This window comes from Panicum virgatum, chromosome 5N (assembly GCF_016808335.1).
Source record: "Panicum virgatum strain AP13 chromosome 5N, P.virgatum_v5, whole genome shotgun sequence".
Taxonomy (NCBI): Eukaryota; Viridiplantae; Streptophyta; class Magnoliopsida; order Poales; family Poaceae; genus Panicum; species Panicum virgatum.
In genome coordinates this window covers 2573180-2589390 of record NC_053149.1, presented here as the reverse complement: position 1 = coordinate 2589390, position 16211 = coordinate 2573180, and the positions used below count along the sequence as shown (strand labels likewise).

At 46.5% G+C, this 16211-nt stretch overlaps 1 protein-coding gene and 1 long non-coding RNA gene across 2 annotated transcripts; both read left to right on the top strand.

The window, feature by feature from the left end:
• The first annotated feature begins 525 nt into the window (after positions 1-525).
• LOC120672909 (probable pre-mRNA-splicing factor ATP-dependent RNA helicase DEAH9) lies at positions 526-3161 on the top strand. The gene is made up of 5 exons (XM_039953525.1): positions 526-591; positions 1297-1371; positions 2014-2103; positions 2284-2363; positions 3077-3161. Exons 1-5 carry the CDS (start codon positions 526-528, stop codon positions 3159-3161), a joined length of 396 nt encoding a protein of 131 aa, XP_039809459.1.
• Positions 3162-3237: 76 nt separating this feature from the next.
• On the top strand, positions 3238-4515 carry LOC120676416. Its single transcript, XR_005675825.1, has 3 exons — positions 3238-3329; positions 3765-3834; positions 4400-4515. It is a non-coding gene; the product is annotated as an uncharacterized LOC120676416 (long non-coding RNA).
• Positions 4516-16211: the final 11696 nt, after the last annotated feature.

Genomic DNA, 16211 nt, shown 5'->3' with positions numbered 1-16211 from the left:
TTCAATATGTGGTAGCAAAGCACTCCATCTCTCTCAAACTTGCAACAAGTGCAGCTATACAAGCCCTCCACCCTGGACGACGTGACCCTGAATGTCCGTGTCCCATACAACAGATCGGGGCAACGCCTGTACGGAACAACATCTATCAAGTCATCTCCTTCAACACGAACAACATAATAGCTCGAACTTAGCTGCAGCTCGTGTTGAAACACATTGAACAACCTCCTTGTATACGCTTTCTTCATCTGATGCTCCATAGGGTGTCTCGTCAAGTAGCGTGGGACCTTCGTGGCTGAGATCGCCTCTTGCAAATCTTGCTTGCTGAAAATCCTTTGTTGTATCTTCTTATATTGCTGCACAAAGTTGAGTACCGAGTTCTTTGGGTTGACATAGCGCTTCAGGACAGCATTGAAGCCTTCACTCCGTGCTATTGTTTGGAGGAAGGAGAAGAAACAATGCATGAAATACGCAGGGATCCAACAATATCTCATATCATACAAATATTGGAACCTCTCATTATTTCTCATGAAATACGCCACCACCATCGTCGTCGGCGAGACAGGCAGCGGCAAGTCCACACAGATCCCTCAGGTGCTTTCGCGAGTGGTCTTTAATTTTTTATCGAACGCCTCGGGGTGTGTAGGACAATTGGATAACATTTTTGTGATACGCCTTCCCACTAGGCGTTCAGTCGAACAGCTGGTGCAGGTTAGCCGGTTCACCCCACAAGCGTCAAATGCTACTCGATGTGGGAACATTCTTAGGGTGGTTTAAAGTGATGAGGTCCAAGCAACGTCTACACAACATATTTGTGACAATTCTGTTCCAAATTCCCAAACATCTTGTGTGGGAGATTGGCATACGCCGCGTGATATGGTTCTGCATTTGGTTCATGCCCCCATGCAGTGTTTACCAGCTACCATTGTATCTGTTCTAGTTCTAGCTACCATTGTTGCAGTTGGTGAGAGCCTGCATCTGCTGTTGTTGTAATAATGTCTGTGGTTTTCTAAATTGTTGTCAAAAAGCGGCTGACTCTGAATCTAGTAAGCTTCTTCAGATTCCAGGTGCTAACTGTGCATAGTCGTAAGAACTGTACATATCCACATCAAAACTATATCTTGTAGTGAACTTGAACGGTAGTTTACACTCACCTGGATTAGAAATAAGCTAAAAGGCAGGAAAAGAAGCAAACATGAACCAGAGAGAAACAAGAACTCTGAAGCACAACAGTAATCTGCATATATTTGTGGCTTTCTTCCTATGTTTCATCACTAACTTCATTGTACTTTAAACCAGTACCTTAAGGAGGCTGGTTGGGCTGATGGTGGTCGACTTATTGGATGCACTCAGCCCAGGCGATTGGCTGTGCAGGTATCAAGTGCTTTTTAAGCTTCATTTAGTTGTGCTTGTGCAAACTATTTATTCAAAACCAGGCACTTTTCTTTTATCCTCTGATGCCCCAGTCTTGCTCATTTGCACATTCTTCTGGCGGCTAATACTTCCAACTGTGTTGTACTTGGGCCTTAGTGTGGCACTTCCACTAAGAATACCTGCCGAGCAGAATTTTTGTGATCAGGTTTACGGTTTACCATGTCCTGATTCTGCAATTACTCATCAAACATCCATGGTCTGGATAAACATTTTAGTATTCGATGTCCGAACCTTTTACTTATAGTTATTTCCCCTTGAACATTATTTGCTGAATAGTATTTCAACTTTTGAGTATATCCTGTTAACATGATGCCTACTGAAGAAATACTCTACTTACCGATTCAGCACTGGGAACTACTATGCTGAAAATGTATTCATCTGGTCTTAGTTTCCTTAGAACCCACTCTAGAGCAATCAATTTGAAGAATATTATGATTGACTTGCATGATGGATGCTAACTGCAAATTTAACTAGTCTGACACACTGTTATCACATAGTATTCCTGTTATGTATGCAGAAGTTTCTCATTTCCTTTTTTCTTCGTAACATTGCTATTTCAACTCATCCTAGTAATTTGAACAGACGGTTGCATCAAGGGTAGCTGAAGAAGTAGGCGTGAAACTTGGAGAAGAAGTTGGTTATACAATCCGATTCGAAGATCAAACAAATCCGGTATCATTGATTTTTGCTCGTTGCATTAGTTTTGTTTATATGAAGCCGGCATATGAAACACATTAACATGCCTACAGTTTTGATTTTTGATTTGAGTACTAATTTGGGTGTCAAAGCAGAATACTCAAATATATTGATGTTCTTGTCTATTAATCTGCTTATGCCCACCTGGTTTCCCAGGGTATGACCATGATAAAATTTCTCACAGATGGGGTATTGATTAGAGAAATGATGGAAGATCCTCTTCTTACCAAATATAGGTATGTTTGTAAGCTTGAAGCCTCAATAGCTTACTGTCTTTGTGATCATTACTCAACCATGTCTGATCTAATTGTACACGTGACTCTCTTTGATGCCCTAAATATATATTGGCTGGCTCATAATGGTGTACACCCTCCATCCACTTTTGATAGCTATATTTCACCTTGACACAATGACCAAGAAAAATAACCTTACTTATCATATAATAAATGCAACACAGATTTTTTTGTTGGTCCTCCAATATTTTAACTGGGAACTCCTCGTTACTAGTGCTATTTATTGACATAGCCCATGCCAATTGCAAATATAGCTATCATTTTTGAACATTTGAGTTTTTGAAATATAGCTATCAAAAGTGGATGGAGGGAGTAAAATTAATTTTCTATTGGGAGAAAATCCATTAATAATTACTTCACAAATTTAAGTCCATCGAGGTTATTCCTAAGTCATTTTTTAAAGTCTGACTAGCAGTATGTATAAAAATATGTTATCTCAAATGACAAGAGTTATAATTATAAAAGTAATTTTTATATTAATGCCAATTTATATAAAATTTTATATATAGATGGTCAGAGTTAAAATTGTTTGACTTAGAACAAACCTAGATGAACTTATATTTGTGAAACAAGGCATTATCTACTTTGTTGCCTTGGAGGGTTCCATGCCAACTCTCTTTGTTCTCATATTGATCCACATTTTTCTGTTCTATTAGTGTAATTATGGTGGATGAAGCTCATGAAAGATCCATCTCAACCGACATGTTGCTGGGACTCCTGAAAAAGGTTAGCATCTCTTGAATACAGAGTTGGCTTTCTCTTAATGTATGGAAATAATATTTTTATTTCCCACAATGGCTGTATGTTTACATGGATAAATCAGATTCAGCGTCGCCGGCCCGAGCTGCGTCTGATCATCTCCTCTGCAACAATCGAAGCAAGATCAATGTCAACTTTCTTCAACATTAGGTCAATCCTTATCAAGAATTTTCATTTCTTCCTGGCTGGATGTTGTTGTTTTTGCGTATAACCTGCCAAGTGAAACGAGCAAATTGCTTATCCAAGTTGTTGATAATCGTAAGTTTTTCCTCAATAATTCCCATGGAACTAAGCTATACGCAATCTGTGGATCCAGGATACATGGCATAAATAAGCGTACTGGTATCAGTAGGAATCTCATGCAATGTGGCTTGTTCACTGTTTGTTTGTTTTAATGAAAAAGATAAAGTTCTTGCCATGGTGAATCCACCGAGAATCCTATTTATCAATTGCATCCAATTGTAACTCTGATGCATCGGTGACTGGTGTTGAAACATCGTTTATGTCCATCACATGCAGCGACACACTCCTTTTCTGCTAACAAGTTAGTGTGATCCTGATCTTTGTATTTGATTTCACACACAGGCGGAAGAATTCCTTGCTCGGGTCTTCTGATGATTTGCCCAACCCAGAACCTGCTATACTTTCTGTTGAAGTATGTTCTCCTTTTGAGATGAGATACACATAGGAGAATGTGAACCCTTTTATTAATAAAGACATAACTAGAACATTGCGGCGTTGCCGCGCAGAAATATGCCCTCCAGTTCAGGTTTATTTTAAGAAATTGAATTGCAAAAAGTCCAGGGGGATTTTCGTAAAATTGGTAGACTGCGGGGGTTATTTGGTAAATTTGGCGTCGTCGGAGTATCGGTCGATTACTGAAAAGTTTAAGGGTTTTTTCATAAAATTGATGGACTTCAGAATCATTTTAACAAAGTCCAGTGTTTTTTTACAAAATTCACGGAGTACGGCACGGTTACTAAAAGTTCAGGGTTTTTTTTTAAAGTAAGGCTCCACAAAGTCCGAGGGATTTTCTGTTAAATTGATGGACTCTGTGTTCATTTTAATAAAACTCGGGTTTTTTTTTGCAAAATTTACGTCTCTATCTATTTCTGACCATCAGATCGCGATCCGACGGCCGATATTTTCCGGCCTACGTGGCCCATCTCCCTGGCCAGGACCGCGACGCGGTTTCAGTAAAGAAAGATTTGTCTCTACAGGGTAAAGGATACACCGTGGAAATTCATTATGTTGAAGAACCTGTCTCAGACTACTTACGGGCTGCTGTGAATACTGTACTTCTTATTCATGAAAAGGTTATTCGCTTCTTGCTGTTTAATGAAAATTATATTTAATTTGGCTATTATGCTTCCTAGTGTCATACTTTTGATGATTTGCGACTTCAGTTTCCTTTGTTTCCTAGATTTTATTTGATTTGTTTGGTAGGTTATTTATTTCTATTCTATTAGGCTGCTGTCTTTCAACTTAACAAAACAAAGGTCAAGCTTTTTCACATTTGTTTTAGATCTTAGATGAAACTCTGAACCTAACATAAACTTTACAGGTGATGTAGTGCTTTTCAACAGCATTACTATAACTAGTGTTGTTTGCAATCACATGCTCGTCTTAAAGCATTGGCACTCAAGTTATAACCTGACTGCTACAATAAACATATATTCCTGCTACAAAGTTCATAAGATGTAAACATCTAATAAAGCACTGCTTGTGATTAAAAGATAAAAAAGGACATACACAGTGTCGGGTGCCACAATTAGGGACACCCTAATTGGAGTACTAAAACCACTTTCAAAAACACAAACATATGTTAAGGCAACTGGGCCCACGAAGGCCCACGGCCTATTTCTCCCTCAGAGGAAAGGAAAGGACTCAAAGAAGTCCAGCATGTGGCCCAGCCACATCCCCTCGGGCAGGTGGCCAATCTCCGCCTCGCTCGAGGGCCCCTCTCAGGCCCACCGAACAAACTCCGCCCCGCTCGAGGGTAGCGGATCTACCCTCGGGCGGGTCACTCATCTCCGCCTCGCTCGAGGGCTCCCCTCGGGACCCTCGACCGCGCAATCGCATTTCCGCCTCGCTCGAGGGCAGCGGACCTGCCCTCGAGCGGGTGGCTAATCTCCGCCTCGCTCGAGGCCATCTCTCGGCACAAGGGACAAATGGCCCCGCCGCCCAACCGACCGCCGTACAAAGGCATTAAAGACCAGCTACTCCGCCACGGCTCAAAGGACGGGCGGCGTCAGACTGCCACTCTCGCAGTGGATGTGACCGGCGTCCCGTCCACTGACCCCGGTCACCGCTCTGCCACCCCAGCCGCTGTAGCAGCCCTGTGGAGCATTCAACGCGGTACAAGACAAGTTGGCGCCGCCCCCGTTACTGTTCCGCCGACATCAACCATCCGAACTCACCTCCCGCAGGGGAAGGGGTCTGGCGATGGCACGTGTCCTCCCGAGAGGGGCACTCTGCATGCGTGGGCAGGGCCCCGGACCTCTCTCTTGTGGGGTCCGGGACTTCCACGCGCCCCCGGACCTTCTAGTGCGCACGCTCGCACCCCGACCAGGGGGTCCGGGACCGTCCCACGCCATTACTACCGCTGGGACTCTGCGGGACGACTGGCACAATCTTCGCAGGGCCAAGGACGGAGCCCAGGACGACAGCGACGCACGCCGCCTTCCCACAGTACACTTTCTACAGTGTTCGACCACTATACCCGCGATTCAGGGGAAAACGACGACTTCCGCGCCCCTAAACTCATGTACGCCGCCCCTCCTTACAACTATAAAAGGAGGGGGTGGGCTTCCTTTTGCGCAGGCGGATCGACTCTCTCCAATCAAAGGTTGGAAGTAAATTCTCTGAACTCCCCCTCAGAGGATTCTCAGCACGACTGAGCACTCATCTCAACCAACTCCACCTCTAGCAGAGACTTGGGAGCTTCTCTCCCTCTCTCGCCTCGCTTGTAACCCCTACTACGAGCACTTCGGGTGCAAGATAATACAGTGCCCTCGCACACCCCCTTTGCTGGACGTACGGCCCCGCGGCCGGAACCAGGATAAAACCGTGTGTTACTGTGATTGCCTCTTGCATCATCATCTGGGACGAGGAAACACGCAGCATTTACTAGTTGGGATTCAGGCCCCCACGGGTCGGAACGCCGACAGTTGGCGCGCCAGGTAGGGGCGCTGCGTGACTTTTTCTCTTTTTCCCACTTGATCTCCAGGAATGGCGAGCAGATCGAACCCATACCCTATGGGTGTTTCGGATCCGTTTCCAGCGGGACGCGCGATCTCGTTCGGGAGTCTCGAGTTCAGGACAACCGGCAACGGTTACCTCATGCAGCTCCTCTCCTCCGAACGCAACCTCATCACTCCGACTTCGCCAGCCCGGCGCAACAGGCGCTCGGGTCAGCGTTCGCGACAAGCACGCGCGGAGCGGCGTCGTGCGGCACGCCACAGCTCCCCCACGTGGGTCGAGGCTGGCGTGTCGCAACTCAGCATCACGACCAATGGGGCAACCGTTTCGCCATCGCGTGCCTCGGCGTCATCTGCGCCGGCACCATCGCCTGCGACAACACTAGTGCCTCCCAGGGGGGACTCGACTTCGGCGTCGCCCTTCCCCTTCGGAATGCGCAACGCTGCCGCCCACGCCTCGTCAACCGTCGCTGACTTCATCGAGCGTGGGGATCTGCCGGGTTATCATCTTCGGTCGATTCGCAGCCCCATCGCGTCATCTCCTGACGAATCCTACCCCGAGACGGCGAGCTCGATCGCCGACGACATCGACTTCTTCATGACCAACTTCGTAGCCGAGGAGGCCGAGGACTACTCCGGGGCCCGCGACCCCGACGCTCTCCGCGCGTTCCAGCTGGCGACGGCCTACTGCCTCACCTGCTCCGAAGACTCCAGCGAGGGGGATTTCGATCCTTCCCGGGAGTGCTTCATGGTGGACCTTGCGGACGAACAAAATGACAATGCCCCAGGCAACGACGGGGAAGCCGGGGCGGACGCGCGGGCGAAGCAACCAGCGAACCCGCCTGCAGCGCCTTCCTCATCAAGCTCGGCGGCGCGACAGGCCCAGCTGGCGTAGCTCAAAGAGCTTCAAGCCAAGCTCGATGAGCAGCGTCAACAAACCCAGGAGCTACGCGCCGCACTCGAGCAGCAGCGTGCCGTGCCTGGTGCACACGCCCAGGCGGCGGGACGTGTTGCCCGGGAGCGCATCCTGGCCGACGACAACGTCGACAAATCTCCGAAACTGAAGACGGCGGGCAAGAAGCTCGTCGCTGCGGCTTACCTACTCCAAGCTATGCCCGAGCCATCGACACCTTCGGGCCGCAACCTGCGCCGCGAGGCACAGGAGCTCATCGAGCAAGCTGCCGTGCAGCAGGCCGAGAGTTCTGCGTCTTGCATGCGCTCGAAGGCCCCGGAGCAGTGTGATGGGACTGCGCACCAGGACCGAGAGGTCTCCGTGCACACGCCCCCAGCGGCGAAGGGCAAAGCAGCCGTAGCGCCCGGCGCGAGGACACCCTCGGTGCACGAGCGCATCGGGAGAGTTCCCGTAAGGGAGCGAATCCGTGACACTCGCGGGCACGCTGGCGACGGCGACGCCCGCAACGTCATCAACGGCAGGAGGTACACCCCTCGACGGGGTGGACGCTTCGACCCCGAGCACGACAGGGGTGAGTCACCAGAGCCTCCGGGCACCCGGGTGTTCAGCCGGGAGATTCGAACCGCGCCTTTTCCCCCGCGCTTCCGACAACCCAACACCCTCGTCAAATACTCGGGCGAGACTGATCCTGCAGTCTGGCTTAACGACTACCGCCTAGCATGCCAGCTAGGCGGCGCGACGGAGGACGCGGCCATCATCCGCAACCTTCCTCTCCATCTTGCTGACGCCACACGAACGTGGCTCGAGCACCTGCCTGCGGATCAGATCCACAACTGGGTCAATTTGGTCCACATCTTCGTGGGCAATTTCCAGGGCACGTATGTTCGCCCTGGGAACTCTTGGGACCTCAAAGGGTGTCGCCAAAAGCCCCGCGAGTCCCTGCGTGACTACGTGCGACGCTTCTCCAAGTAGTGCACCGAGCTCCCCAGCGTCACCCACGTCGAGGTCATTAACGCTTTCCTCGAGGGTACGACATGCAGGAACTTGGTGCTTGAGCTTGCGAGAAGCCGACCCGTTAACACCAATGAGTTGTTCGACGCTGCCACCAACTACGCCACCGGCGAGGAAGCGGTTGGTGCCATCTTCGACGACAAATCGAGCAAGCGCAAAGACGATGCGCCCGCGGAGGGCGGCAGCGTCAAACCCAATGCCCCCGCCAAGAAACTGAAGCGGGGGAAGAAGGGAAAGAAGCCGGTCCCACCAAGCCAGCGCGGGTCAAGACAGGCAGGGGACTCCGAGGAGGCCTTTGCAGCTGCCCCAGACCGCAAGGGACCTCGAGGCCCCCCTCGAGGCGGTGGTGGCCAGTTCGACGACATGCTTAAGAAGCCGTGTCCTTACCACAAGAACGACCCCGTGCAATGTGTCTCCCAATGTCTTCTCTCCATCCCCTCCAATGAAGTCGAGCTCAAGATCCTCATTGTTTCCAACTATCTGCTCGACTGTGACGGAGGTGTAGCCAGGGGGTATCGGCCTTCCATGAATTTTAGTAGAAGGATTCAGGGGCAGGGCTGACCCGTATGCGACATGAATGGATATATTTCTTGCTCGCACATGAAGCTCGCACGGTGTCGGCATGGTGACATCGTCCACTAGATACCTCTGGTCATCTACCGCCGTTGGCTCAATCTGGGGTTGTTGTCCCGCTTGTACGTCGGGCGCCGCTATGGATGCACAGCTGCTGCGTCGCTGAGAGACCGGGCTTATCACAACATCTGGGTGCGACCCAGCAGTGCCCCTTTAGCTCATAGCTAGCTGCACTGCCTTATTGACCCTGGCGTCCATCTGAGATTCCAAGGACGCAACCTTCCTTGTCATCTCTTCTTGCATGGCACGAAGTTTCTCTTCCTGTTCGGCTTTGCTCTTTCGGTGAGTCTTGTAAGAGGAATCCCGGCCCAAGCAACTTTCCATGGGACCACGCCGATCCCGCGGGCTCGTCCAGGGTGTTCCGGATTCTTTAATGCCCTTGTCAGCTCATCATTCTCCCTTTGAGGATGGAATGTTTCTTGTTGGGTCTCATCTATTGCAGCGACTAGATCGCGGAACACTTCTTGCATATGCTCGGGCACGACCAAATTTCCATCCAACTGGTTTAGTGTCACGCCATTAGCAAATAACCACCACTTGGATATATCCGGCCAATCCCAAGTCGTCGCCCTGATGGCTCTATCCATAAGGTCCTGCTCCATCTTCTGCCATTTTTTATTGACTTCTTGTACCCGGCAGCCCCAAGGTGGTGGCTGTACTTCTTATTTGCTGCATTCACCTTGGCCTGTTCGGATTTTTCTTGGGCTTCCTCTGATAGTTTGTATTGTTTGAACTCCTCCCAGTATGGTTTAACTTGAGGAAGATCGTCCCAGTTCGGCTCCTGATCCTTCTTGATGTAATTGATGTACAACTTCTTCTTGAAAGTTGCAAAGGCAAGGGCCATCTTTTTCAAGGCACATTTCTTCACAAGTTCTTGGTCAACTCCTTCAGGAAGAGTGAACATATCCTTGAGTTCTACCCATATCATTTCCTTCTGATGTGTAGGCACGGCGTGTTGCTGTTCTTCGGATTTGCTCGTTTTCCATAGTCTTGTGGTGATCGGAATTCTTGACCGAACAATAACCCCACATTGGTTGACAAATTTTGTGCTAGCAGCCTCTGGAGCACTTGGACAGCCCTCTGCGTCTACTTCTGTGATGACCTGTCTTCCCTCCATTTTCTTGGTTGGCCGGCGTCTCCCTTTTGACTGGCTCAACGAAGTCGATGCGGAGGTCGACTAAATTACAAAAAAGATATGTTAATCGCAAAACTAATCTACTGAAGTCACCATGCATATAGTTTTAAGATTCGTACTGGAACATGCTGATGTTGATTGGGCGGCGGCACAAAGTCATCATCTTCTTCATCGGCATCTCCCGACATATTCAGGAACGAATCAGCTGTCCGAGCATCTTCTTCAGCGATTGGTTGGGTGGTGTTGGCCCTCGTATCTTCGTTTATTGCGTCCAACATGTATTGCTTGGCGACCTCGTCATCACGGAAGGGGTCCATCCTTAACTGAAACCGTAAAAATGTGTTAGAGTATGTGTCCATGAGTTACAGAAATACACGAGTTACATGATAAATAGATGAGTAACATGCACGATGAACGATGCAAGGATCGCGTGAGCGCAAGAATCGCTAAAATCAGAGTCAAAATGTGAAAGATATGGTTAAAACAAGATTCTAGGGACTTATTTGCAAGAAAAATCTAGAAAGGGTGTGTGTGTGTGTGTTAGAGTGTATTAGACAGTGTGTGTATGTGTGTGTGTGTGTGTCTGTGTGTGTTAGTGGGAATGTGTGTGTGTGTCGTGGAACGGGGTCGAGGAACCGGGGTTGAGGGTTGAGGGTCGAGGTCTTGGGTTGAGGGTCGAGGTCGAGAGTCGAGGGACGGGGTTGAGAGTCGGGGTCGAGGGTCGAGGGACGGCGAATGCGTGAGTGAGTTAGGGAGCGAATACGAACGTCATTACTCGTCGTCGTTACTCGTCATTACTCGTCGTCGTCATTACATTATACAGTGAAATACATGTCGTCGTCGTTTAACCATTAAATACATGATTAAATAAAATCTTTAAATGACACAATTCTCTCTCTAAATTCTCTTCATTTCCTTCTATATATGAAATAACTAAATTCTAGATAATATCAAATAATGGCAAAAAAAATAATGACTACATTCTCTCTAACTAAATTCTCTCCATTTCCTTCTCTAACTAAATTCTCTAACTAATGTATATAAATAAATTAACATGCAATACAAGTACATCTAAATTACACATGTAAAGATAAAGTAATAAATTACACATGCAATACATGTAATCAAGAATTACAAAATAAAATAATAAGTACTTTGTAAATTGAAGCCTTTGAATACAAGTACATCTAAATTACACATGTGAAGAAAAAGTAATAAAATTGACATGCGTTGTCATTACCGGAGGGGCGGCGGAGGACGATCTAAATTACACATCTAAAAGTTATACATGAAAATTCACTAAAATTATCTAAAATTATCTTAAATTATACATTGTAATAAAAAAATATTATGTCACTAAATTCGCTCTAAATTCTCTCTAATTTTGCATAAAAGAAAAACATTAATTTACTGTCTATAAAATTATACATGAAAATCATTATACATTATACATTGTAATAGTATAAAATTATAAAAAAATGAAAAAGGGGCGCAGCGTCGGCGGCCATGTCACCTACGTCGACGGCGGCGACGGGTTGGCGGCGGTCGAGTCGGAGGCGCAGGGGAGGGGGCCGCGGCGTCGAGGCGGTGGCGCCGGCGTGTAGGGGACGCGGCGGCGACCGTGTGCAGGGCACGGGGTGGCGGCATCGACGAGGAGGTGGCGCCGTCGACGTCGGCGGCGCGGTGGAGGGGGCCGGCGTCGAGGCGGCCGTGGAAGAGCCGGATCGAGGTGGCGGCGGGAAGGGGATGGGGCAGCGACGGCGCACCGAAGACGCGGGTCGGGCGGGGATCGAAGGGCAGCGGAGGACGATCGGCAGAGTGTGGAGGAAGAAGAGAAGGGTCACGCCAATATATATAACACAAGGCTTCGGTACCAGGTGATAAACTCAACCGGTGCCTAAGAGGGCCTAAGGCACCGGTTGAAGTTCCAACCAGTACCTTAGGCACCACATAGGTACCGGTTATAAACGCACCCGTACCTTAAGACTCCAACGGGCGGGAAATGAAAAAGGCCTAAGGCACCGGTTGAAAAGCTAAAACCGGTACCTAAGGCTTCTGAACCCTCTGTATTTTAGCTATTTTGCCGCCAAAAGGATTGAATTCACCGAGTATCCCAGTGGTAACCCGAAATGTAATGTGTGCCACAGCCCGTGTTCGACACCCGCGCCCACCCTTTTTTGAACGGGGTCTTTGGTACCGGTTGAATATTTCAACCGGTACCAATAGGTTATTCATCAGATTTGTCAAATGCCCAATAATTCTATTAATTGCTTAATCAAATAATTGCATAAAAACTGATAATTGCCTAATAAATTTGTTAAATTCCCAATAATTTCATTAATTGACAAATAAATAAGATAATTGCATAAAAAACTGATAATTGCCTAATAAATTTGTTAAAGGCCCAATAATTTCATTAATTGCCAAATAAATAAGATAATTGCATAAAAGTCTGATAATTGCCTAATAAATTTGTTAAGTGTCCAATAACTTCATTAATTTCCAAATAAATAAGATAATTGCATAAAAAGTCTGATAATTGCCTAATAAATTTGTTAAATGCCCAATAGTTCTATTAATTACCTAATAAATTAGATAATTGCATAAAAAATTTGATAATTGCGTAATAAATTTGTTAAATATTCAATAATTTTATTAATTGCCTAATCAATTGCGTCATCAACACGTAACAGTCATGTGACTTTACGTGTGCTAATTCAGTTAGTCTCTTATATTCGAAGAGTAGCCTGATGGGACCTTGATACTGTTCAAACAGTCAAACATACTTTGCTTCTCTTTCTTACTAAGAGTGTAGCACGCAGGACCTAGATAATGATGTCATTTATCCCTTTTTTCTGGATGTAGGGCGGCCCGTTGTTTCATACGTTGAAGATCTTGCCGCGCTTCCAATGTATCCTTTGCCTTACCGTAGACACCAAGGAAACCTAGAAGGTTCACACAAAGATTTTTTATTAGGTGCATCACATCAATTGCGTGGCGGACGTCTAAGACTTCCCAATAAGGTAACTCCCAAAAAATACTCTTTTTCTTCTTCCACATAGGTGCACGTCCGTCATCACTCTGCACTGATTTACTGCTGGGTCCTTTTCCGAATACTACTTTTATATCTTTGACCATTTCAAACACCATTTTCCCACAACGGTGCTTAGGCTTGGTACGATGATCTGCCTTTCCATCGTAGTGAGCATGCCTCCTCCTTAATGGGTGCTTGATCGGAAGAAATCGACGATGACCCATATACATGATCTTCCTACAGTGCTTGAGGTGCATGCTGTTGGTTTCTTCTAAACAATGGGTGCATGCCCTATAACCCTTATTGGATTGTCCAGAGAGGTTACTTAGTGCTGGCCAATCGTTGGTGGTTACGAAAAGCAATGCACGAAGGTTAAAATGATCCTCTGCGTGCCCATCCCACATACGAACACCCTCCTCTTTCCACAACAATAGAAGATCCTCAATCAATGGTTTCAGATACACATCTATATCATTACCGGGTTGCTTCGGGCCGGGGATAAGCACCGGCATCATAATGAATTTCCGCTTCATACACAACCAGGGAGGAAGGTTGTATATACAGAGTGTCACAGGCCAGGTACTATGGCCACTGCTCTGCTCACCGAAAGAATTCATGCCATTCGTACTTAAGCCGAATCTTATATTCCTCGCATTATTTGCAAATGTTGGGAATGTTCTGTCTACTTTTCTCCACTGCGACCCATCAGCGGGGTGTCTCAACATATTGTCTTGCTTACGTTCTTCTTTGTGCCATCGCAACAATTTAGCATTCGTTTTGTTCATGAACAAACGTTTCAGACGTGGTATTAGAGGAAAATACCACATCACCTTGGCAGGCACCCTCTTCTTGACACGTATCCCCTCAACGTCGCCTGGATCATCTCGAGGGATCTTATACCGGCATGCGTTGCATACAGGGCATAAATCCAAATTTTCATACTCACCTTGATATAGGATGCAGTCATTAGGACAAGCATGTATCTTCTATGCCTCTAATCCTAAAGGACAAACAACTTTTTTTGCCTCATATGTTGTCTCCGGCAAGGTGTTACCCTCAGGGAGTAAGTTTTTTATAAGTTTCAACAACTCCTCGAATCCCTTGTCAGACAAACCATTTGATGCCTTCCATTGCAATAATTCCAATGTGGTACCCAACTTCTTTTGGTCTTGTTTGCAATCAGGGTACAACAATGTTCTGTAGTCCTCCAACATACGCTTCAGATCTCACGATTCCTTTTCCAGTTTCGCAACCTTCCTCAGCTTCGCGCAGCATCTGACCAAGATCATCTTCTACAACGTATCCTTCAGTATCTTCTTCGGGCTCACCATTGCAGTGTCATTGAAAAAGGAATTATAATTGGCTGCAAAGTCAGGAATCCTGTCCTCTTCTTCTACATTATTATCCAGCACAATTCCTCTTTCGCCATGCTTGGTCCAAACATAGTAGTTCGGCATGAAACCACTATTGAACAAGTGACTATGGATGGTTCTTAATGATGAATAATCCTTCTCATTCTTACAGAATTTGCATAGACAACGAACGAAACCGCCATACTTGTGTTTTTCGGCCGCTTCTATGAATTCATGCACACCATCCATGAACTCCTTTGAACGCCGGTCGGCCATGTACATCCATTGCCGACTCATCTGGGTCCACAATACATTTATATACATCATTATACTTTACAAATAGTTCATTCATACTACCAATTTATAACAATACATTTATATAATTGATAATGCATATAACTATAATAAATAGATACTATTCACTTATCAAATAAATTAATAAAACATATAAATACAATAATTTGATAGTATTCAAATATCAAATAAATTGATAACACATATAACTACAATAAGATGCTACAAATAAAAATAATTATCACATGTATAAACTAAATCAAGTAATAACTGTTTCTAAAATTTAATTGCTAAGTTATAAAGAAAAATAACTAACCTTTTTTTTAAAAAGCAAAAACTCCTCCCCCTCACCTCACTCAGCTGTCATGAACAGTGAGTTCATGTCAGCTTGAGGGGGGAGGGGCTGGGGTATTTATAGGCTCGTGACAAAGGCACCGGTTAGTTTCAATGACCCGGTGCTAAATGTTCTTCAATAGCACTGGGCAAAGCACCAACCGGTGCCTTAGGCCCGAGCTCCTGGCAGCTGCCACGTTTCATCACCATAGGAACCGGTTATTACCATCAACCGGTGCCTATAGCGCCGCCTTCATTTGGTACCGGGTGGTGGTTCAAACCGGTGCCTATGCTGACGCATTGGCACCGGTTGGAACCACCACCCGGTGCCAATTGTCCTCCACTAGGTTGGTCCAAGGCCAAAGGTACCAGCTGCTGTTGGAGCCGGTACCGATGGGCTCGTTTTCTAGGGTGCTTTCTGTAAGAGCCTGGTTCTCTTTATGAGTGGGATCCAGCCCCTTCGAAAAAAATTCTGGCGTGGGCACCTCACCTGGGCGGTCTTATCTGCTCCTGACACGGGCTGCCGCAAAATCCGCAAAAAACCTACGGCGCTATGCGGGCTGCCGCAAGTGCCCGCGTCACAGCTTGTGGTGCCTGCGGACGTGGGGCGGGCAGCCGCCACCCGCCCCGCTTGCATCCATACCGGTACTGTTGTGTGTATAGAGTGTGTTCATCGTGTATCTCTATGCACCTGGAAATGTAACGCCGCTGTGCGGTTCACAGTTTCCTTTTATTATTGGTGCAATGTAACCTCCCTAGCTCTGTCTCAAATTATAGTGCCGAATTTCTCTAGTTGTTGACAATTTTACAGAAAACTATAATAGCATATACCAACTTAATAAATGCAGTGTGAAGATATTTTCACGATAATTCAACGGAAGTAGTTAATATAAACTTGACCAAAAAATTTAGAGAAGTTTGATTTATGATACATAATAGTTAAAACAATTTGTAATACAATATGTAATTTTGAAGGGAGGGAGCAGTACAAACAACAATGGATGATGATGGAGAAAGGAAGGAAGAAAGAAGAAGATAGCTTGACAAGGAGCATACTCCATGTGCATGTGCCGCTCTTTGTGGCCGCGCACACCTACACGCCAACATATATGCTCCTCTCGATCGAG

Excerpts from the sequence above, each read along its gene's own strand:
- LOC120672909 (XM_039953525.1), top strand. The coding sequence starts at position 526 with ATGAAATACGCCACCACCATCGTCGTCGGCGAGACAGGCAGCGGCAAG. Across the intron at positions 592-1,296 it reads AGTCCACACAGATCCCTCAG|TACCTTAAGGAGGCTGGTTG; the intron begins GTGCTTTCGCGA and ends ACTTTAAACCAG. Across the intron at positions 2,364-3,076 it reads CCTCTTCTTACCAAATATAG|TGTAATTATGGTGGATGAAG; the intron begins GTATGTTTGTAA and ends CTGTTCTATTAG.